This window comes from Salvelinus fontinalis, chromosome 31 (genome assembly GCF_029448725.1).
Source record: "Salvelinus fontinalis isolate EN_2023a chromosome 31, ASM2944872v1, whole genome shotgun sequence".
Taxonomy (NCBI): Eukaryota; Metazoa; Chordata; class Actinopteri; order Salmoniformes; family Salmonidae; genus Salvelinus; species Salvelinus fontinalis.
The window spans coordinates 44,435,456-44,460,781 of NC_074695.1; the positions used below are offsets into that span (position 1 = coordinate 44,435,456).

General features: G+C 42.5%; 1 protein-coding gene across 1 annotated transcript in view; it reads left to right on the forward strand.

Moving 5' to 3' along the window:
* The window catches only part of LOC129830358 (acid-sensing ion channel 1-like), a gene marked incomplete in the record, with an annotated part of 87,224 nt that overhangs the window by 56,374 nt on the left and 5,524 nt on the right, over window positions 1–25,326 (forward strand). Inside the window, 5 exon segments of the mRNA XM_055892882.1 lie at window positions 23,732–23,882; window positions 24,171–24,298; window positions 24,584–24,734; window positions 24,829–24,885; window positions 24,986–25,139. Coding sequence (XP_055748857.1) covers window positions 23,732–23,882; window positions 24,171–24,298; window positions 24,584–24,734; window positions 24,829–24,885; window positions 24,986–25,139 — 641 coding nt within the window.

Consider the following 25,326-nt stretch of genomic DNA (forward strand, 5'->3'; position numbering starts at 1 on the left):
CCAGTACTGTTCTATTCCCCAGTACTGTTCTGTTCCCCGGTACTGCTCTATTCCCCAGTACTGTTCTATTCCCCAGTACTGTTCTATTCCCCAGTACTGCTCTATTCCCCAGTACTGCTCTATTCCCCAGTACTGCTCTATTCCCCAGTACTGTTCTATTCCCCAGTACTGTTCTATTCCCCAGTACTGCTCTATTCCCCAGTACTGTTCTATTCCCCAATACTGCTCTATTCCCCAGTACTGCTCTATTCCCCAGTACTGCTCTATTCCCCAGTACTTCTCTATTCCCCGGTACTGCTCTATTCCCCGGTACTGCTCTATTCCCCAGTACTGTTCTGTTCCCCAGTACTCCAGTACTGTTCTATTCCCCAGTACTGTTCTGTTCCCCAGTACTGTTCTATTCCCCGGTACTGCTCTATTCCCCAGTACTGCTCTATTCCCCGGTACTGTTCTATTCCCCAGTACTGTTCTATTCCCCGGTACTGCTCTATTCCCTAGTACTGTTCTGTTCCCCGGTACTGTTCTATTCCCCAGTACTGTTCTATTCCCCAGTACTGTTCTATTCCCCAGTACTGCTCTATTCCCCAGTACTGTTCTATTCCCCAGTACTGTTCTATTCCCCGGTACTGTTCTATTCCCCAGTACTGTTCTATTCCCCGGTACTGCTCTATTCCCCAGTTCTGTTCTATTCCCCAGTACTGCTCTATTCCCCAGTACTTCTCTATTCCCCAGTACTGCTCTATTCCCCGGTACTGCTCTATTCCCCAGTACTGTTCTGTTCCCCAGTACTCCAGTACTGTTCTATTCCCCAGTACTGTTCTGTTCCCCAGTACCCCAGTACTGTTCTATTCCCCGGTACTGCTCTATTCCCCAGTACTGTTCTATTTCCCCGGTACTGTTCTATTCCCCAGTACTGTTCTATTCCCCGGTAATGCTCTATTCCCCAGTTCTGTTCTATTCCCCGGTACTGTTCTATTCCCCAGTACTGTTCTATTCCCCGGTACTGCTCTATTCACCGGTACTGTTCTATTCCCCAGTACTGTTCTATTCCCCAGTACTGTTCTATTCCCCGGTACTGCTCTATTCCCCAGTTCTGTTCTATTCCCCGGTACTGTTCTGTTCCCCAGTACTGCCGTTCGCACTAAGCAGACCTTCTAACTCAGACTCATGTGGTATTAATGGTTGTCCTGTTTAATGCTAATGCCTTTTAAACCCAATGTCCACTTCAAATGTCCCCACTTTTCTTCATATCCAGCTCCTCATTTCTCTTAATTACAATCATCACTGGGCTGGATCGGCTAGGTTCAGGTTTCAGTGTGTGCTTATGGTACTATGGCTGGTTTTCACCATAGCAACTGTTCCAATGAGTCAATTACTCCTGCACACACACACACACACACACACACACACACACACACACACACACACACACACACACACACACACACACACACACACACACACACACACACACACACACACACACACACACACACACACACACAAACAGCATGCATGCGCATACACACACACACACAGAGAGAGAGAGAGCCCTGTAGGACTTGACACCTGTGATTTGTATTTGTATTTATTATGGATCCCCATTACTTCCTGCCAAGACAGCAACTACTCTTCCTGGGGTCCGGCAAAATGAAGGCAGTTATACAATTTTAAAAACATTACAATACATTTGTTCCATAATTCACAACACACTAAGTGTGTTAGTAGTGGGTCATGTGCTGTTTGGATTCTAGTTACTCCCTCGGGCATCTGTGAATGAGCTGCTTCTCAGGTCAGTCTCCTCCTCAACTCTCACACCAGTCTGTGATCCCCACTATCAAAACCAAATGGGACTTCACTATGTTGCATGTCTGGGAAATAGAGGAGTGAGATTTTCTGTAGCTACTGAAAATGTCAGTGTTCATTAAAAGTGTTGAGCGATTATATTTCTACGGTTGATTTAGAAAAGAGGAGAGCATATTCTCTAAGAGCCAACCCATTATGAAGGCAGTGCGGCCGACTCACAGAAATCTACTTCATAATTATTCGCCATGGAGTGGTAGGCCTCAGTGTTGATCAGTGTTGACTCACAAACACCATTTTAATTGTTACATTTCTCAATCACGCAAAATGTGTTGCGAATAGAACCGATTATCCAATTCCAAAAATCATTTTCATATTCATCTATATCACAACAAAATGAGACTGTTCACACTGCCTGCCCTATTTGTGTGACTTTCACAGTGTGGTCGTTTTAAAGCTCAGAGCTACATCCCGTCTTAACCTTTTGGTTAAAAAGCGTGTGTAGCATACAACTGTCCTAATTCATTTTTCAACCTGAACCCTTGGCCCTCTACCAACAATTAGAGCAGTATTCTTTTGGGAGGGTTTGTGTCTATGTTTTTCAGGGTATACTTTTGTGTGTGTGCGTGTTAAGGCGCCTGTGGCGATCGTCATCCCCTGCTGTCCTTTTCTCTCTGGCAGAGCGCAGCAGGGAGGCTGGGACTTCAGCTCTGAGCGCTCATTTCACTGGGCTGTCTGGACCACTCACAGCCAAACACCCTCCCCCCTAACCAAACACACGCACAGAGACAAAAAGAAAACAATCGATTCTCTATTCAAGCTGTGTCTGTGTTTAAACTGAAGCCTTGTGCACAAAGCAAAGCACTTTCCCTTAGCTTTAAACATAACAGTATGAATTATTCCCCGAAGAGTTATTAAAGAATTTTCGATTCACATTAAATCATCATAGCTGGCCAGTGGCTAGATAATGTATGAAATGTATGAAATCCAGCTACTCCTGTCTGTTGAGGTGAGCACTTCAAGTGTTGTGTGTTGAATCTGTTGTGATGTCCGTTCTCACTCACACCTCCTGTTGGTTCCCTGTGACCGGCCAAGCGTTGAGTTATCTTGAACTCCCAGCTTCCTGTCACTCTGCGGTTCAGCAGGAAGTGATGGTGTGAATGCCGCTCGTTGAGAAGTCAGAGTTGCTTACACGCGCTATCTGGGAAACGTATTAATCTCTATGTGCTCGGGAACACCAAGCGACAGCCTGGGAAATCTGGAACCTCAGCGGATTTCCGTCAGCAGAGTGTAACATTTGTCACACGAGGGAGGGGGGTTCGCTGGTGGGGGAAACTGCCAGCGTTTCATCCCCCTCAGTCGGTCCTTTCCCTCCTGACTGCACCGAAGGCAACACGAGTCGCACTGATGATAAATTAGTTAATTTATGAGACTAGTTCTCCAAAGAACTTTGTTGGAACCCTGTATTTGGCTGAGGATGGCTGATTTTGGCGTATCAAAATGATAGGCGTTACGTTAAAGAGGAACGCGCTACTTAAATCTTAGTTTCAAGCTGACTGCTGCGAATCTGATGAAACCGAGACGTTCCCGATTAGCATCTTATACAGAACAGAGCAGGCAGTTGAATGAAGAACCTTCTTATCCCTCGCCCAAACCCTTTCTTGTCGTTGCCCTTTGTCTTGAGCGTACACTATATCTAGGCCCATAGAGACATCTACAGATGGGAAGTGAGGATGAGGAGTGGAGAGCTAGACAGTAGGGAAGCAAATCTCAAACAGGATGTATCCACGACAGCAGTGGCTTTGCTCTGTATCTGCATCATGGCTTCTTCCACTTTCTTTGCCTCTTCTCCCAAGTGGTCAAACAGCCCACTACACAGAGCTCTGGGCAAACTGCCACGGAGCCTCACTGGAGGGAGTGTCAGAGGGCAGATCTACAGTATGTGGCCTTCTACCCGCAATGTTGACACTGTCTTGACTGGCCTCATTAGGGAGATACTCAGATGTTGTATAGTGGACCCCCCCGCGCGTGTGTGTGTGTGTGTTAGTGTTGCGCGGGTCAGCTGTTTGTTCACCCGCACCCGTCCACAATTGCTCATGACACCTCCGCAACGGCCTCACTATGTGATTAAGTGAAAACCTGAGGCCTGCACTCGACCCTATGTGCTGTAGCCTATACAGTAAGGGACAGCAGATTTTGTTTTTACAGGGGGCGCAGGATTTTCATTTTTTTGCCTAATTTTGATATGTTTCTGCTTAATTTCTAACATTTTGGTAGGCTATTTGTTAGTTAACTTGACTATAATTAGATACATGCAGCTGCTCTCTTTAATTGCTTGTAGTCCTGTAAGACCAAATAAACCCTTGCTCATGAGAATAATGTCATAAATCGAACGAATGCTTCAATCTAGTTGACATCGGTAAAGTTTTCGCTTTCATCTCGTCTTGATCCTCTCTCGGAGCAAAGACATTTAGGGATTAGAGAGAAAATGCAATAACAAAAACAAAAATGTTAAGATTTTTGTGGAAATTGTCCAAATGAGTTTGACTGATTTTTAAGGAAAGTAAAAGCTGTGAAAAGGACCCAACATTTTTCTGATAAGATTTCAGTTGCCAGGTCGCAATTGTAAATGAGAACGTGTTCTCAATTTGCCTACCTGGTTAAATAAAGGTTAAATAAAAATAAATAAAAGTTCAGCTTGGATGCATATTTGATGTAGTTTAAATACTATCAGCTTTAATGATGCTGATAAAGTTAGCACCTTTACAGACGATCCCTAGCCGTGCATTCGTTCTCTCAAGATGCTGAAAGAAATCATATTTCTCCACTCCTGTTTCCAAGTCAAATTTACATTTGGTGTATCATAAGTCTTTCAGTTAGGCTACTATTTCATTTGATCCACCTGAACAGTACAGTTCCCTTGAATTGTGTGAATTATTTGAAGTCCCCGTTCTGTGACTGTCGAATTTCTTTGTATGGCGCCTCACAATCATCACACACACAGTGCCTTCAGAAAGTTGACTTTTTCCACATTTTGTTGTGTTACAGCCTGATTTTAAAACAGATTAAATTTAGATTTTTGGTCACTAGCTACATAAAATACCCCATAATGTCAAAATAGATTAAATGTTTTTTTTTTTTTTTTACAAATTAATATAAAATGAAAAGCTAAAATGTCTTGAGTCAGTATGTGTTCAACCCCTTTGTTATGGCTAGCCTAAATAAGTTCTGGTGTAAAAAATGTCTTAAATCTGCTATATTTAACTTTTTGGGCGACACAACCAAATTCTTATAGAATTGTGTGTTATAGATCTGTCATTCTCATTGAAAGCATATCTAAGAAGCTATATATCTGTTCTATATTGGCTATTTTTATGCTTTCCAGTCTTAAGTTTAGTTTCTGCAACTTTTACTTTCAGTTTTGTACATCAACAACAAACAGCTAAGAATACAATATTTTCGGTTATGTAAAATATATTTCACAGCAGTTTTGATGGTAAAATGATTCTTTACACTATACTGTACATGCTTGTTTTGTCACAAATTAAAATGAAGTGAATTACAGAAAGACTCACAGCTGTAATCACTGCCAAATGTGCTCAGGGGTGTCAATACTTATGTAAATTAGATATTTATGTATTTCATTTTTAATACATTTGCTAAAATTTCTAAAAACATGTTTTCACTTTGCCAATATGGGGTATTGTGTGTAGATGGGTGAGAATGATTATTATTTTTTAAACCATTTTGAATTCAGACTGAGTAACAACAAGATATGGAAACTGTCAAGAGGTAGGAATACATTCTGAAGGCACTGTATCATCATCTTTTACCACTTCACCAAATCTTACCCAGACATTTCTGTTCCGGCTTTCCCTTCTCTTTATTTTCAACTTTCCATTTAACTTTCCATCCGGTAAACATTTTCTGCCCAAGTTCCCAAAAGCATTTGGCGATTGGCATGTATTTGGCTGGCATACACCACACGGACACACGGTGAAGAAGGCATGTCAGCGACTCTTCAACCTCAGGATGCTGGAGAAATGCCGTCTGTCCCAGAGGGCCCTAACAGTGAGCACTATTGAAAGAGCACTATTGAAAGCATAATGTCGGGCTGCGTCACGGCCTGGTACGGCAACTCCACTGCAAGGCACTGCCCGGGGTGACTGAGCGCACCACTGGGTGCACACTGCCTGCCCTCCAGGACACCTACAACACCCGGTGTTGCAGGAAGGCCAATAAGATCATCAGGGACCTCAGCCACCCGAGCCATGGCCTGTTCTCCCCACTTCCATCACTAAGATGCGGGCAGTACAGGAGCGTCGGGGCGATAACTGGAAGACTGGTCAATAGCTTCTACCCCCAGAACATCAGGCTGCTGAGTAGCCAATAGGCAGCTACCTGCTCCCCCTGTCCCCCTCTTGCCCCCCTACCCCACCCATGGATATGCTACCCACCCGCAACAAACATTTACCCTGCCCCCACCCACCCCCCCCCAATGGACATTAAATCAGTGTTACGGCGTAAATATGTTTATATTATCATTTGTTTAATGAATGTTCCATTCACTTCTCACTTCCCCCCTTGCTGCTCCCCGTATGGACATTCCACAACGGACTCTTCCGCTGCCCCCACCACCCAACGGTCATTTAACATTGCTACAGTTGTAAATGTGTATATATTATTATTATTGTTACTATCCATATTTTATCTCATTCACTTGTCTTTTATTTTATATTTTATTTTGACCTGCACTGTTGGAGCCCAGAGCATAAGATTTTCACTGTACCCTGCAATTACATCTGCGTCCCTGTACATGTGACTAATAAACTCAATCTAATCTAATCATAGGCTACAGTTAGGCCCTAAAGCTTATAGGCTTACTCACTAATATCAGATACAAATAATGAAAGAAAAACCTCAATGTAGCCTATAGATATGAATTTCACAAGAATGATACATTCTATGCATTTTCTCTCATTCAAAATGTATAGAGGTATTTCCGTGGATGCATACAGTATGTATATGGGCGTTTCTGTGGATGCATACAGTATGTATATAGGCGTTTTTGTGGATACATACAGTATGTATATAGGCGTTTCTGTGGATGCATACAGTATGTATATAGGCATTTCTGTGGATACATAACGTATGTATATAGGCGTTTCTGTGGATGCATACAGTATGTATATAGGCGTTTTTGTGAATACATACAGTATGTATATAGGCGTTTCTGTGGATACATACAGTATGTATATAGGCGTTTCTGTGGATACATACAGTATGTATATAGGCGTTTCTGTGGATACATACAGTATGTATATAGGCATTTCTGTGGATACATACAGTATGTATATAGGCGTTTCTGTGGATACATACAGTATGTATATAGGCGTTTCTGTGGATGCATACAGTATGTATATAGGCGTTTCTGTGGATACATACAGTATGTATATAGGCATTTCTGTGGATACATACAGTATGTATATAGGCGTTTCTGTGGATACATACAGTATGTATATAGGCGTTTCTGTGGATGCATACAGTATGTATATAGGCATTTCTGTGGATACATAACGTATGTATATAGGCGTTTCTGTAGATGCATACATACAGTATGTATATAGGCGTTTTTGTGAATACATACAGTATGCATAGAGGCGTTTCTGTGGATGCATACAGTATGTATATAGGCATTTCTGTGGATACATAACGTATGTATATAGGCGTTTCTGTGGATGCATACAGTATGTATATAGGCATTTCTGTGGATACATAACGTATGTATATAGGTGTTTCTGTGGATGCATACATACAGTATGTATATAGGCGTTTTTGTGAATACATACAGTATGCATAGAGGCGTTTCTGTGGATGCATACAGTATGTATAGAGGAGTTTCTGTGGATGCATACAGTATGTATCGAGCCGTTTCTTTGGATGCATACAGTATGTATAGAGGCGTTTCTGTGGATGCATACAGTATGTATAGAGGCGTTTCCTCGCAGCCTGAAGGCTTGTCTGCCTGACTTAATGTGTCTCTTTTCTCCTGTTCTAGAGCGATGTCAGAGTGAAACAGGGAAAAAGCACACATCAGCATTCCCTGGTGTAACACCCACTATGCGTTCCTCTATTTCCCCAACACTTCGCTATGGATGCACTGCAAGTAGCACAGAATGTCCTATGTGTTGTAAATTCAGGAAAATGGGATTTGAGTCTGCTCATTTACCTTAGGTAGCATATCACAAGTAAATAAAATGCATCTAAGTAATTATATTATTAAAGAACTGAAAGGGCTATTGATTTGAGTATGATTAGGATACAATGAAAACAGAGAGAAGGAAGTAAATTGAGTAGATTTCTCTATAATGTAGCTTTTCTTTTCTTAATTGTCATCTTTTCAATTTTTTTGGTGATTATGGTTACTACAGATATGCATAGTTTTTCTGAGCGCTCCCAATTCACGTGCACACACACGCACGCACACGCACGCACATGCACGCACGTACGCACATGCACACACACACACATATACACACACACACACACACACACACACACACACACACACACACACACACACACACACACACACACACACCGTTCCCCACAGCTGCCTTACCACACACAGACTGACATAGACTGACCAGGTGAATCCAGGTGAAAGCTATGATCCCTTATTGATGTCACTTGTTAAATCCACTTCAATCAGTGTAAATAAGGATTTTTTAAACTTTGAGATAGCTGAGACATGGATTGTGTTTGCGTGCCATTCAGAGGGTGAATAAGCGAAACAAAAGTGCCTTTGAACAGAGTATGGTAGTAGGTGCCAAGAACTGCAACACTACTGGGTTTTTCACGCTCAACAGTTTTCTGTGTGTATCAAGAATGTTCCACCAGCCAGCTTGACACAATTGTGGGAAGCATTGGAGTCAACCATGGCCAGCATCCCTGTGGAACGCTTTTGACACCTTGTAGAGTCTGTTCCCCGACAAATTGAGGCTGTTCTTAGGTCAAATGGGGGTGCAACTTAATATTAGGAAGGTGTTCCTAATGTTTTGTACACTTAGTGTATGTATATATATATATATATATATATATATATATGTTCTGACAGTTGGTATGGATGTGAACATATACACAGTCATGCACACACACTGGCACACATACGCCTCTCCTCATTATTCTAAAATACATTGTCAACTCTGATCACTGATTAGTAGTAACTCTGCAGTCTGCATTAATGAATGAACCTCTTCACTGCCTCTCAGCAGGGTGCAGGGTACCAGCTCGAGAGGCAATCAGCCAGATCTGAAGCACAACATGTACCTACTCACAACAGAGTCCCCCAAACCATTGACGAATGTGTGTTTGGAGGACAGAATTATCTCAAACACAAGCTACTGACTGAGCCTTGTTACAAAACAGACACACGCACGATCGTGATTGACAGAGACAACGAAGCACCCTTTTAACAATACCGTGCCGCCCGAAACCAAACTGTGCTCGGTACAACTTCGTTTGGCTTAGTAGTGTGTAAAGTCGAACATTTGTAAAGTCGAACATTAAAGCGGGCCCAAATAGACCATTAAATGAATCTTCTCATGGCAACGTTTTTTGAGAGAGCCAGAGTGTTAAACAGGGTCCCATACACCCACTTGATTCAGTCAAGCTCACAGATGAACTCGGCAGAGACTCTCATAGCAATTATCTTCTAGAACCCCTTCTGCTACAGTAGGCCATTGACTTCCCTCAGGCTGGTTATCCATTGATGTTTACTCAGCTGTGTATGAGAGGACACAGCACTCTGGAGTTAACAGCTATCACCTCTGTGCCCGGCAGAGCTCTCCCAGCACAGGGAGCGTGGGTATTGTAGGCGGCCGGCAGAACCAGTCGGCCGATTCGTAGTCGATTAAAAAAAAATGAAAGGAACTGACAGGTTGGGGTTGGAAGTCTGCTTGTGCATGTTTTTATGGTTGACTTTATTAACAAGATGAAGGGTATCACTGGAGGAGAGCTGGGGGAGCACAGCAGGAAACATAAAGGCTGCCATTGGTCAATAGCTGTGCCTGTCTGTGCATAGGTAGAGAATTCACTTTAATTGGATGAAATTACCAGATATAGCTGCCTTGCCTCACTGTTGATGATATCGTCTACGGTTTTGTCCACTAATATAGAGATTCAGGCACAGAAATTGAGTACTATGTACACTATATATACAAAAGTATGTGGACACCCCTTTAAATTAGTGGATTTAGTTCCAGTGAAGGGAAATCTTAACGCTACAGCATAAAATGACATTCTAGACAATTCTGTGCTTCAAACTTTGTGGCAACAGTTTGGGGAAGACACTTTCCTGTTTCAGCATGACAATGCCCCCGTGCACAAAGCGAAATGTTTTGTCGAGATCGGTGTGAAAGAACTTGTCTGGCCTTCACAGAGCCCTGACCTCAACCCCATCGAACACCTTCAGGATGAATTGAAACGCCGACTGCGAGCCAGGCCTAATCGCTCAACATCAGTGACTGACCTCACAAATGCTCTTGTGGCTGAATGGAAGCAAGTCCTCACAGCAATGCTACAACATCTAGTGGAAAGCCTTCCCAGAAGAGTGGAGGCTGTCATAGCAGCAAAGGGGGGACCAACTCCACATTAATGCCCACGATTTTGCAATGAGATGTTCGACGAGCAGGTGTCCATCCACATACTTTTGGTCATGTGGTGTATCTTTATGGGTTCAGATCTATTTTGTATGTACCGTAGCTAGCTAGAGTTACTACCATATTCACTGTAGATACTACACATGGTTGGAAAATGGACGTGTATAAACTAAGGCAGACTACCAGGGAATAGCCCAGTCTCCTTGCTGTTTTCCACCTCACTCAAGCCTCGTTTGGCTCACTCTGTGGGGAATCATGGCTTTAATGCTGCCTGGGAGATTGTATAGCAAATTGCATGTCTCTGATAGAGGGTTGTCTGCAATCCAACCACATTCTTTATCTAGCGTTGAAATCCAAATGCCCGCTTTTACCCTTCACCAGGGGAGGACTATACAAATGGCTGCAAAAGTGCCCGTTTTCAATAGTGATTTAGTATACCCTTTTTTAAATATGGAGTTATTTTCTTCTCCATTTAAGAAAAAGCCAGCAGGAGGTGAGGTAACTTTATTTTTCCCACCTGCTTTTTTTCTGTCTTGAAAAGGTACTTTTTTCCCAGCATTTTGGGCAGTTTTCCTCCAACCATAGACAACAGGCATGGCTTCAAACTGACAGTTATAGTCTCCCCTGGAGAAATACCGTACAGCAGATTCTACCCAACAGTGTTATTCACCATTTGATTGGACCCCATGCAGTTTTTACCTTTCTGAACTTTTATTTTCATATGCTAGTAGTTTTGGATCTCAACACTGTGTTGTTTTTTATGCCTGAGTACTAGAGGCGGAATACAATAATTAATACATCAGGGAATTTCCAATGCAACTGTTGTTATTCATTGCTTTTTAAATGCTTTTTTGCAATTATTCTCCAAATATATATCACAAAAACATCATCAAAATGTATCGTCCAATAGATGCAGACATGCAGCCACCTAAAACCCTGCTAACATCTTACATATTTGGTTCCTATCCTAATCTGAATTCTGGTCTGATATATTCAACAAATTCAAGTTCTAACCTTTGACACAAATCAACTCTCTGCAATATCATTAATGCCACCTGACATAAACTCACCCTAAAGTGAGGTCTGTTACTTTCCCTCCTAGCAACAGGCTTTTTACTTATTAAGTGGGAGCGTACTTCCCCTTCTTTATATGATACGCTTTCTCTACTCTCTCTCACTCCCTCCCTCCCTTCCTCCTTCTGTTCCCACTCTCTCCCTTTCTTTTTTATATTTAAAAAAAATCTTTCTCTCTCTCTCTCTGCCGATGTCTTTCGCGTCCCATGCTATGATGCTATCGACTCTGAAGGTGATCGGTACTGAGAGTCCTGGCGGTGTCTGGGAGTGGGCTCAGGAGGAGTGGTGGTGAAGAATGGAGCATCTCCGCTGGCCTGTAAAATATTCATCAAACTGAGTGGGAGGAGGGGGAACGGAGGGAGGAGATGGAACGGAGTCCACTGGGAATATCACGTCATAGCTCAGAGTAGACGGTGAGGAGAGGGAAGAAGGGATGGAGGGAGGAAAGAAGGGAGCAGTGAAGGGAAAGAAAAACTCATTGTGTGGGAGAATGTTTAAAACCCGGGGCTCGCGAATGAAAGGACGTGGGTTTGTGATGGAACGGTAAAAGAGAGGATTCGTCTCAAGGTTATCATATAAACCACACAGCTAATGATTGTAGTAATAAATCATGTGATTCTGACAGGCAAAATGTATTTGAGGATTTAACTGAATTGCAGAGCATCAAGGCATGTAGTGCTGGATCTCCCCTGCGAATCCACTAAAGTGGAAAAATACAAGTCAACAGCGCCTGTTCTATTCACTCTCTTTCTCCGTCGTTGTTAATTATGTATGTCTTAGGTCTTGTTGTCCGTATATCCATTAACTGATCATTAGACAACTCTGCTTACAGGCCTGTCTGACTCAGGGTGCTATCTGACAGGAAATCCATTGGAAGTGGATGGTATTGGGTGATCAATTCTGTCTCATTACTCTGAACTGTGTGGAGGTGGTTTAAAGGCCACACAGACATGTCTCCTTTTCTTACTGACAGTTGAATGTACAGTGTTTTGTGATGTTGAAATAGAACATGCAGTAAGGAGTTGACATCTTTATACACCTCTTCAAAAAGGCAGGGTGTACTATACATTTTCTTTTTCTTTAGGTGAAAAAAAACTTTTTGGCAGTTTTTTACACCATATTATCCACATCTTTTTGGGGGGTTGTAGAATAACGATTGCTGGTGACAGTTTATGGATCTCTCTTTTTACTGCCTGAACACAAATTAAAGGAAAGACTTGGTGTGTGGCAGGCTTTCATTTGGCCATCTTCCCCGCGGAGGCCTGTGGTTTACTTCAGTTCACTTGTTCCCGACAGTTGTTTGTTTGTTTCGTGACAAAATCTGACAAGCGTCTATTGAGCCGTCACGCTTTTCAGCCGTCATTAGCACACTCGGCTTGACACACACAGGCACACGTACACATTTGAAAACACCCTAGCCTTGGTATTTGAAGTCCTCCCTCTGGGAAGACCTTCAGTTTAAGTTTGGCATTAGTTTGGTGAGTCAGCAGCCGTCCAATCACACACAGTCAATAGCGGAACAGAGAGCCATGATGACAGAACAGCGTAGGACCAGATGACAGAACAGGGTAGGACCAGTGGATTGTTATTGTTCCATCCGGACTTGTTATCTACCTGTGTTCGGACATGACGGATTAGGGCTCCAAGAGCCTTTGAGCTGCAATCTCTCTCCCTCCCAGAAGTCAGTAGTCGAGAGTCTCCCTGTTCTTACTGTTCTTGGTTTGCCCTTCAGTTCGGGCGGGAAAGACAGATGTTAGCTCGATTAGCAGAGACAGGTCTCAGGTTGGTAAGACTCTGATCGGAACTATGGCATTAAAAGCTGTGTCCTTTTGTAATGAATTTGAGTAGACATACTTTTTTAACGAGCCCGATTAACAATGCGCAACTTCAATCAAAGTATTTTAAAGTGTTCTGTCTACCGTGTGACCACGACAGTTCAACAAAGTCCATTTGTCTGTAAAGTTGGCATGGGAGTTGTTACAGATTTTCCAGATGACTTAGAATGCCTGCTGCATCAACAAGCAAATAACAACATTAGCACGACAGGGCTTAAACCACTCTTTGGGACAAAGATGATGGGGGCCGACTGGTCACTGATGCCTGTCGCATGGCTGCTACCACAGTTTAAATCACAATCTCTCTGCCAGTGCTATGGCTGTTTGAGGCAGAAGATAAATAACTGAGCTAGTTTACAAAGGCTGTTCTAAGTCTCTGGAACATTCCCCCATAAAATAATGCTAATGGATTGAATTCACCCTGCAGAGGCATCCATTAGCAGATCAGGGACGGCCGGGGCATATTAAGGCTCCTCCAACAGCTAGGAGTGTGTGGATTAGTGATTTAGGACTTGTTCTCCACTGTCTGGCCTGGAAGGAAGGAAATGCACATTGATGTATGATTAAACACAGGAGAGCGCTAAGTGCTTTCTAATGGTGGGGAATGCACTATGAGTGACTGTCAGTGATTGACTAGGGAGCTCCAAAGATTATAGAATGTACAAACTCTTTAAGATGTGTTTTTAATCATTAGGGTGGTTAAAGAGGATTGATTCCCTTAAGTGAAGTGCCAACAAAGAGAGTAGAAAGTAAAAGGAAAGATGAGCCCAACAACCCCTGGAGGAAAACTAAGTGAAATGTTTAGATACTGTATTCAAAAAGTCACTGGAACTTTTCTTCTTCTTCATCTTGTTGTCAACAGTGCATTAGGGGAGCCCTCCAAAACCACTGTCAGATCACGTAGGCAAACTGTAATGGGAAATAGATAGCGATGTGCGCAGACACTTAAACTGCACACCACACACAAATGCACTCATTCATCAGGAACATGCATTACATTGTAATACATCAAATCTAATTCCTAAAACATGTTCATTCATGAATGTATTCATAAAGCACTTGCTGACATCACACACTCGTTCATTGATTCATTTATTAATAACGAACGTCTGGCACTCCAACCTTACACAGTCATTAAAAAGTTAAATGGGAAGGAGGGAGGGTAGCGTGAAGGAGAAAGGAGTGGGGTAGTGTTTATGTGGGATAAAGGAAGTATGAAGGAAGTAGAAAAACGAATTTCTGGGATCTTTTATTTCAGCTCATGAAACATGGGATCAATACTGTACATGTTGCGTTTATCGTTTTCAGACCCCTTGGCTTTTTCCACATTTTGTTACGTTACAGTCTTATTTTAAAATGGATCAAATAAAAAATGTTTGTCATCAATCTACACACAATACCTCATAATGACAAAGCAAAAACTTATTTTTTTGACATTTTTGCAAATGTATTCAAAATGAATACAGAAGTATTCAGACCCTTTACTCAGTATTTTGTTGAAGCACCTTTGGTAGCAATACAGCCTCGAGTCTTCTTGGGTATGATGCTACAAGCTTGGCACACCCGTATTTGGGAAGTTTCTCCCATTTTTCTCTGCAGATCCACTCAAGCTCTGTCAGGTTGGATGGGGAGCGTTGCTGCACAGCTATTTTCAGGTCTCTTCAGAGATGTTAGATCGGGTATAAGTCCGGGCTCAGAGACTTGTCCCGAACCCACTCCTGCGTTATCTTGGTTGTGTGCTTAGGGCCGTTGTCCTGTTGGAAGGTGAACCTTTGCCTGGAGCAGGTTTTCATGAAGGATCTCTCTGTACCTTGCTCTGTTCATCTTTCCCTCGATCCTGAATAGTCTCCCAGTATTTGCCGTTGAAAAACATCTACACAGCATGATGCTGCCACCACCAAGCTTCACCGTAGGGATGGTGCCAGGTTTCCTCCAGACGTGACGCTTGGCATTCAGGCTAAAGAGTTCAATCTTGGTTTCATCAGACCAAAGAATCTTGTTTCTCAGGGTCTGAGAGTTATTTAGGTGCCTTCTAGCAAACTCCAAACGGGCAGTCGTGTGCCTTTTACTGAGGAGTGGCTTCTGTCTGGCCACTCTACCATAAAGGCAGTGGAGTGCTGCAGAGATGGTTGTCCTTCTGGAAAGTTCTCCCATCTCCATAAAGGAACGCTGGAGCTCTGTCAGAGTTACCATCGGGTTCTTGGTCACCTCCCCGACCAAGGCCCTTCTCCCCCGATTGCTCAGTTTGGCCAGGCGGCCAGCTTTAGGTAGAGTCTTGGTGGTTCCAAACTTCTTCCATCTAAGATTGATGGCCACTGTGTTCTTTGGGACCTTCAATGCTGCAGACATTTGTTGGTACTCTCCCCCAGATATGTGAATTAACACTGACGACACAATCCTGTCTCAGAGCTCTACGGACACTTCCTTCGACCTCATGGCTTAGTGTTTACTTTGACATGCACTGTCAACTGTGGGACCTTATATAGAGAGGTGTGTGCCTTTAAAATCATGTCCAATCAATTGAATTTACTACAGGTGGACTCCAATCAAGTTGTCGAAACATCTCAATGATGATTAATGGAAACAGGATGCACCTGAGCTCAATTTCCAGTCTCATAGCAAAGGGTCTGAATAGTTATGTAAATAGGATATTTAGCCGTACAAAACCATCCCTAGACCGGCACATTAGACAGCACATTCCTCACTAGCTAAATGCAGCAATTTACAGGTCAGATACGCAATTAAAGGGGAATTCTATAAAAAATATATTAAAAAAATTCCTTTTCTTCCAGACCAAAAAAAAAAGTTTTCTGATGGGATTTAAGTATTGACATGGCCTCAGAGCATCCAGTTTCGCTATGAACAATTATAATTTTGAGAGTGAAAAACTAGGAAAAATAAAACTGAGAAAACATAATTTGGGATAATATAAAACATAATTTTTTGAAATAAATTACAGATTTTATTGGGGCCCCCTTAGAGTTGTAGGGGAGAGGGAAATAAGGTGCATAATTGAATAGTAGAAAAGGTTGGAGACCCCCTGTAATAGCCTGTTCTGTTCAGTTTGAGAAGGAAAGAGCAAAGATGAGAAGGAGGACTGGAGGTTAACTTTGATAGCTTGCTACTACTAGGCTATAATTGATTTTATTTTATTAAAAACGATATGTTTCTTGCCCATGATGTATTGACCGACCTCACAATAAGCCAGATTTGCATAACTTACAATATGGTGCTGGAACAATCAATCGAAATGGACAGGTCATGCTGCTGAAAGTAGGCAATTCGAGGTGGACATAATTCATTTAACCATATTTATTCTAATTAGACTTTACTAACAAAAGAGGACTGTGTGTTCGAGCCTATTTCTTCCTATTTAAGAAATGAAAGGCAGGTCTACCTGTTTGACAGACGGAATTAGGCTATAGGCTGCTATATCCATAGATGTGTTGGTCAATTCCTCCACCCACCATGCAGTCTTTAAATAGCCTACCTCATGTAAATAGTGTCATGACTGTCCTTTGAGGATCACAATGGATCAGATCAACTTGGCAATGGCTGACAATAACCAGACTCTCTCCCAGGGGGGAGGAGGGAACTGCCCGGTTGACAGCTCACACTCTGTTGTAAATTAAGCCAGAGAGGGCACTCTCTTGCTCTTTAGTATCAATCAAAGTGATGTCTTTGTTCACAGACACCTTTGCCCAACACTCTTTCCGCCCTAACGTCCAGAAAGTGAATAATTAAACAATATTTCTAACGTAACGATGTGGGAAATGGTCAGTGGGGAACTATGGGGGGAAAAAATGTAATATTGCTTTTCATTTTGTGATGTTATTAAAAACTGTATGGACCAAATACTGTAACTTGGAAAGTTTTTTTTAAAGAAAAGAAAAAAAGTGTTCATCCAATATGTCATGCATAGGATATGATAAATGATGAGCGCATTTCTGTTAAGATATGAATGTGATTTTAGGAGTCATACGAGATAACTTATAATCATATCCTTTGCACATTAAGTAGCCGCGCCTCGAGTGAGGTCAGAGAGCTCGTCAGCATGATGGAATTCCCCTTTTGACTAAGAGTGCAAAAAGGCTTGGAAGAGGAATCAACCTTTTGACCGGGAACAGTGAGGCCAGAGAGCTACACGTTTGAAATGGTTGAAACTCTCAACCTCAACACGAGGTGAAGAAAATGAACTTACCAGACCAGGACATTGCCAGTCTGCAGCTGCGCGTGTAAAGTGTTTCAGACTCTGATTATCCACACGAGATGGAGAAAGGAGAAAACTCCCCTCTCAGACAATCACTGGTACGGCTAAGAGGAAGTTCTGAGGAAACATCCCATATAGACCGGACAACTAAGAAGAAGGATATTGTGACCTTTGGTGGACAATCAGAGCATGTACAAGTCACCCACAGGAAAGGCCCACCAAACCCTTTCCAAGAAGGCTTGGTTCCGACAGAGGAACGAACAAAGGCATTTCACACGTAAATACATTCATGATTTCTTACTCCAAACGGGCGGCGGTTCGTAAGCAGACTATATGATTAACATTACTGTGAGAATCGTTCTGAAATGTCTCGACGATAAGTGTGCCCCCCTCCCTCCATCTATGTTGTGACAAGCCGTCATATCTTGTCAGTCCACTAGGAACCTTTGTCTCATGTAAAGTGTGTGTATTCTGTGTTATTATTTAGTTAGCTAGTAAATAAATGATTAAACCAATTGTGTAGTACTGAATAATGCGCAAGGCTGGGGGTTTTGCAGATCCAAGAAGGTTACGATTGTTCAGAATGAGCATTTGACAAGAGGTAATGATTAATAAGATGACTGTTTATCAATGAAATAGGTAAAGACCTCATAGAGTTAAATTTGGGAGATGGTAAGTCTCTTGACAACTTATTCTGTGGCGCCCCAAATCCTAATGAGTTAATTGCTACATGATTAATTTAATCGGGTAACAATTAAACATAGTTAGGGGATTAAATAAATAACAGTCATCAGATTAATTAAAGTAAAGTCACGACAATAGCGTGCCAGTGAATGGCTGTTAAGTTAAAATCAAGAATTAGGGAGGACAATTGGAATTGAGGGGGTATGAGAGGGTATGCCATAGACCTACCTTTAATTAATGAATTATTTAATTAATTAAAGAAAATGGCAAGAAGCACAGGCCTAACCCTTAGCTTAACATTTTGAAGAAAATAAAACGGATCCGATATAAAGTGATCTAGAACTGCGCTTTGGTCCGCAATGCTTTATGCAAGAAATTGTTTTGTTTCTTTGACATTCAGAGGCTGACTTTGCATGGGAAGTCATCTAATTCTGCCACTATCAATTGATTAAGCTATTCACTTTCCGTACAATAGAAGATGTTTAAACTCAGACAGCTTTTAGGGAAACACTTGTGACCTTGTCTCGTTGGGTTCAGTTATGGAAGAAGAGTAGACTGCAGTTAAAGCAGACATTTTTCTGTGTCGGTAGGCCTACTGTCTGGGGTGGAAAGGTAGGCCTACTGTCTGGGGTGGAAAGGTAGGCCTACTGTCTGGGGTGGAAAGGTAGGCCTACTGTCTGGGGTGGAAAGGTAGGCCTACTGTCTGGGGTGGAAAGGTAGGCCTACTGTCTGGGGTGGAAAGGTAGGCCTCACTTTTGAACGTACCATGCTCAGATTCATGATGACGTCTCAGTTTTAATTATTTACAAACAGGGACAGTTTAGTTGAAAACAAGACGCACTGTTTTGGCATTGAAGAAATATGATTAGATGAACACATAGGCCTAGCAAGGGTTTAGGTAAATAAGATTTTGCTGAAGGGAGGGCCATCCATTTTCATTTCAGAGAGTTCCGATTTTTTTGAAATAAGGCCGTGCTCATAATTTAATTTGACAAAAATTGTCCTCCCTAATCTTAAACAGCCCCGACCACCACTGGTGTGTGTGTGTGTGTGTGTTGAAAGATGGCAAGGCTGAGCCATTTAACTGCCCTTAGCATGGCACAAATTCAGTCGTCAATCATTGTGTGTGTTTGTCAGCCCTCTCTCTAATCGCAGATGTGTCCTGTTGTAGCATATCGCCGAGCATTGGTCCGCTCCCAGCTTCGCACAGTGAGAACTGAGCTCTCTCTTTACCTCCTTTTCCCTCTTTACCTCCTTTTCTCTCTTAACTTCTCCCTCGCTTTCTATCTCCTTCTTTCCCTCGTTACCCCTCTCTCACCTTTTTTTTTCTCCCGTCCCCCTCTCTCTTTCTTCATAAATAGGCTGGGACTCGAATCGCACGCCTCAAGTTACTGTATAGTTAGTTATTTAAAGACGGTGTCAGAGAGACAAATGACTTATAACTTACAGACGACATGAGCATATTTCCATGCATTCCTTACTGCCCTTTCTGTGCCCTGCATCGCCAGATGTGCTCTTTGTTTACTCATTGAGTTTCTCATAGCATTGCTTCAGTCCTCCATCTGGGGGCCTAGCATGACTTCTGACGTGCTGCGACAGCTTCTTTCCTAAGCCATCATAACAGCTGTTGAGTTCATACAGCAACCATGCCATTCTGTGTGATACTTTCCGAGTGTTGTTTGTTCCCTTGACCAGAAGGCAGCTTCTTCGCAGGCATGTTTGGTCTCCATGGTAACAGCAGGTCTATTTTTATTTTTTATTTAACCTTTATTTTAACAGGGAGTCATGCTGAGACCAAGGTCTCTTTCACAGATGAGCCCTGTATACACACAACTACACACTATGCACATCAATATACAAAACAGTATCCAAAACATGACGCTCCTTTCCATGACAGACTGACCAGGTGAATCCAGATGAAAGCTATGATCCCTCAATCAGTGTAGATGAAGGGGAAGAGACAGGTTAAAGAAAGATTTTTTTAAGCCTTGAGACATGGATTGTGTATGTGTGCTATTCAGAGGGTGAATGGGCAAGACAATTCAAGTCAATATTAGGAAGGTGTTCCTAATGTTTGGTGTACTCAGTGTACATATCAATACACACCAAAATTCACATCAATACACGACAACTAAAACACAAATCATAGAAGGCAAACACACTATTCAGTGAGAAATTGCCCTAGAGGCCCCCAGTTCATTCTCCTTTAGAGAGCCTTGGAGATCGTTCCACAAGTAAGGTGCAAAAAAAACTCAAAGCAGATTTACCTAACTCAGTGGAGGGATATCCAGAGTTAGCCAACCCTGAGACCAGGGCTGATATCTTGTACTTAAAAAAAAAAAAAAATGACATCTTTAAGTAAACAATGAAGTAAGGTACAGCATTTTTTAAGGAATGTTTTAGAAACAAAAAGCGTTCAGTGCATCGATCTACAAGACATCAAAGAGGGTCAGCCTACTTTCTGATACAGAATGCAGTGCTGGCTTTTTTCCAATCCAGATACCCAGATATTTATAAGCGGGGACACAATCCATAAAGGCACCATCCAATGTATACTGAACAAAAAATAAACGCAACATGTAAAGTGTTGGTTCTGTGCTTCATGAGCTGAAATGAAAGATCCCAGGAATTTTCCATACGCACAAAAATATTATCTCTCTCAAATGTTGTGCACAAATTTGTTTACATCCCTGTTTGTGAGCATTTTTCATTTCCCAAGATAATCCATCCACTTGACAAAGGTGGCATATCAAGAAGATGATTAAACAACATTTACATTTAAGTCATTTAGCAGACGCTCTTATCCAGAGCGACTTACATGATCATTACACAGGTGCTTTGGACAGTAAAAGGCCATTGAAATGTGCAGTTTTGTCACACAACACAATGCCACAGATGTCTCAAGTTTTGAGGGGGTGTGCAATTGGCATGCTGACTGCAGGAATGTTCACCAGAGCTCTTGCCAGAGAATTTAATTCTAATTTCTCTACCATAAGCCGCCTCCAATGTTGTTTTAGAGAATTTGGCAGTACGTCCAACTGGCCTTATAACCGCAGCCCACGTATAACCACGCCCGCCCAGGACCTCCACATCTGGCTTCTTCACCTGCGAAAGGGTCTGAGACCAAGCCAACCAGACAGCTGATGAAACTGAGGGTTTGCACAACCAAAGAATTTCTGCACAAACTGTCAGAAACCATCTCAGGGAAGCTAATCTGCGTGCTTGTCATCCTCACCAGAGTCTTGACCTGGACAAATGCTCACCTTCGATGGCCACTGACACCCTGGAAAAGTGTGGTCTTCACGGATGAATCCCGGTTTCAACTGTACCGGGCAGATGACAGCGTGTATGGCGTCGTGTGGGCAAGGGGTTTGCTGATGTCAACATTGTGAACAGATTACCCCATAGTGGCGGTGGGGTTATGGTATGGGCAGGCATGAGCTACAAACAATGAACACAATTGCATTTTATCGATGGCAATTTGAATGCACAGAGATACCGTAATAATGATATTGCACAGCCCCATGTCGCAAGGATCTGTACACAATTCCTGGAAGCTGAAAATGTCCCAGTTCATCCATGGCCTGCATACTCACCAGACATGTCACCCGTTGAGCATGTTTGGGATGCTCTGGATCGACGTGTACGACAGCGCGTTCCAGTTCCCGCCAATATCCAATAAACTGCGCACAGCCATTGAAGAGGAGTGGGACAACATTCCACAGGCCACAGTCAACAGCCTGATCAACTGGAGATGTGTCGCGCTGCACTAGGCAAATGGTGGTCACATCAGCTACTGACTGGTTTTCTGATCCACGCACCTACTTTTTTTTAAGGTATCTGTGACCAACAGATGCACATGTATTCCCAGTCATGTGAAACCCATACATTAGGGCCTAATTTATTTATTTAAATTGACTGATTTCCTTATATGAACTGTAACTCAGTAAAATCTTTAAAATTGTTTCATGTTGTGTTTATGTTTTTGCTCAGTGTACATATGCATAAAATATACATCATATATTTTTACATGATTTGGAGAATATATACCTGGTTTGACCTGTATTAAGTACCAATTTCAGTTCAACAAAGGCTTTCTGCAAAGGAGGAAGGCAGATTGAAGCTCCGAAAGAATTTGTTCCACCGTGGGGCCAATAGCATACACAACAGTGTGTCGTGTCTTTGCTATCATTAAATGAAGACTTTTAGTTTTTATCAAAGATTCTCTGTAATTAGTATTACGCGATTAAACTGATTAATCATGTAACTGTAATTAACTAGGAAGTCGGGGCACCAAGGAAAATATTCAGATTACAAACTTATAATTTCCGAATATAACTTTTCAGATATTTTATATCTGATCAATTAGTCTTCGAATTAATGAATTATTTACTTTACCTCACGTTAGTCTCATTCCAAACGTCGTAAATTGTTGGTTATCTACACGAACCCAGTCTTCACTATGAGTCATCCATACATCAATTGTCTTAAATAATTTATTTACTAACTAAGTAATTCACAGAAATGCATAAACAAACAAACAAAGTAAAAATGCTAAACCGGCATTGCGGCTTGTTAGACAAAAGGGAAGTGGGGGTCAGCTGAGAAGTCACTACAGAGTTGATAATTATAACAATTGAAATGCTAATCCTTTGCACATGAACACTCACTCATTCGGGAACAACTGCAATCAATATATATATTTACGCTCAGTGTGTCGTCTTGATCGCTGTTTATTTTGTAGAATGTCCGTCCTCTCTCTCTCTCTCTCTCTCTGTCGTGGTTAGAATGGATTGTCCAGAGTGACATTCATTCATATCATTATACGATGGATGTTTCGGAGGTTGTCGTTCTTCGCGTTCAATGATACCGAATTCCCAGCTGCAGACTAGTAATTCATATCAAAGACTTGTTCTTATTCTGTCGATATCGATAGTCTAAGAGGTTAACCACGTGGTATGGTTAAAAGATTCAGCAGTCGTCTCAACCGTTGTCCTCTCGTGATTGAGAGAAAACATGGTCTGTAACCTTTGTCCTCTCGTAATGGAGAAAAACATGGTCTACTGAGAATTTCTCAAAGTTGGGGTTTTATTCGGAATTGCAGAAAAGGGCCTGAACACTTAGAAGACATTGCTAGGAAGGATCTAAGCTAAAAGTTGATTAATGATTTGAACAGTTTTGCTAGGCACGACAATTTTGAGATAGGACGATAGTTATTTAGGTCGGAAGGATCACCACCTTTGTGGAGCGGGAGCACATGGTCCGCCTTCCAAACCCTGGGATTAGCACCAGAGATAATCACGAGTAGGAAGTTGTTGAAATGAAAACAAAGATCTAGTGTAGATTAACACTGACCCCCAGTGGCAAATTACATCTACTCTGGCTCTGCTATTGTGATGGATTCTTCCAGGACATCTGGTCTTGCTATCTCATTCATATTTCATCTTTTTCATCTTTCTCCTCAGGTGTTTACTCGCTATGGGAAGTGTTACACGTTCAATGCGGGGGTTGAGGGCCGCACCCCTCTCATAACTACCAAGGGAGGGATGGGTAACGGGCTGGAGCTCATGCTGGACATTCAGCAGGATGAGTACCTCCCTGTGTGGGGAGAGACAGGTGAGGACAAAAGTGTGTGTGTGTGTGTGTGTGTGTGTGTGTGTGTGTGTGTGTGTGTGTGTGTGTGTGTGTGTGTGTGTGTGTGTGTGTGTGTGTGTGTGTGTGTGTGTGTGTGTGTGTGTGTGTTTGTTTGTTTGTGGTTTAAGTCCAGTTCGTTACACAGCTCACACGTGTGTTGCTCTATCAAACAGACTACTCTAGCTGCTCGCTGGAGCCAGTGGGTTCATTAGTTAAATAAGCCATGCATGGATGGTGCAGTGATCCCTGCCTCTGTTCCCCTACCCACAGATGAGACCACATTTGAGGCTGGGATCAAAGTTCAGATCCACAGTCAGGAGGAGCCTTCCTTCATCGACCAGCTGGGCTTCGGGGTGGCACCTGGGTTCCAGACCTTTGTTTCCTGCCAGGAACAACGGGTAGGGACGTTACCCTTATTTGTACAACTTTATTTCAACAAAGAAGTCATAATTTTACAATATGCCATCAGCACCACCTGTGTAACTGTTGTAGTGCTGAACACCTATGCAATTGTAGTTGAAGCTTATGTGTGTTGTGTGTGTGTGTGTGTGTGTGTGTGTGTGTGTGTGTGTGTGTGTGTGTGTGTGTGTGTGTGTGTGTGTGTGTGTGTGTGTGTGTGTGTGTGTGTGTGTGTGTGTGTGTGTGTGTGTGTGTGTGTGTGTGTGTGTGTGTGTGTGTTCTAGCTGATATATTTGCCCCCCCCCTGGGGGGACTGTAAGGTGACACGGATAGACTCAGAATTCTTTGAGTCCTACAGCATCACCGCCTGCCGTATCGACTGTGAGACGCGCTACCTGGTAGAGAACTGTAACTGTCGCATGGTACATATGCCTGGTAGGTGAACCCTGACATCCAGCCGTTTACCTAGTCTGGACTTTTTACGTTTTCAAGTTCAACTTATATTGATTGATTATATCTCTGTGTGCAGGAGATGCCCCATACTGCACCCCTGAGCTGTACAAAGAGTGTGCTGATCCAGCTCTTGGTAAGGAATAGATCCAGACTGTCGTTTCTTAGACCATAGCAACTCTATTTTGGGCCCTATATCACTATCACAATGCTGCGGCCTTTCTCTTTGCCCCCAGACTTCCTGGTGGAGAGAGACAACGATTTTTGTGTGTGTGAGACACCGTGCAACATGACCAGATACAGCAAAGAGCTGTCCTTCGTCAAGATCCCCAGCAAGGCCTCTGCCAAGTATCTGGCCAAGAAATACAACAAGTCAGAGCAATACATAGCGTGAGTCTTGTGTTCCAAACACCAGATAAAAACATTACTGAAACGGTCGTCGTAATCCTCCTCCTCGGACGAGGAGGAGAGGCCAGAAGGATCAGACCAATATGCAGAGTGGTTTGTGTCCATGATTATTTATTAACAAAATAAACGGAACACTAACGAAACAAAATGACCAAAGAGAAACGAACCG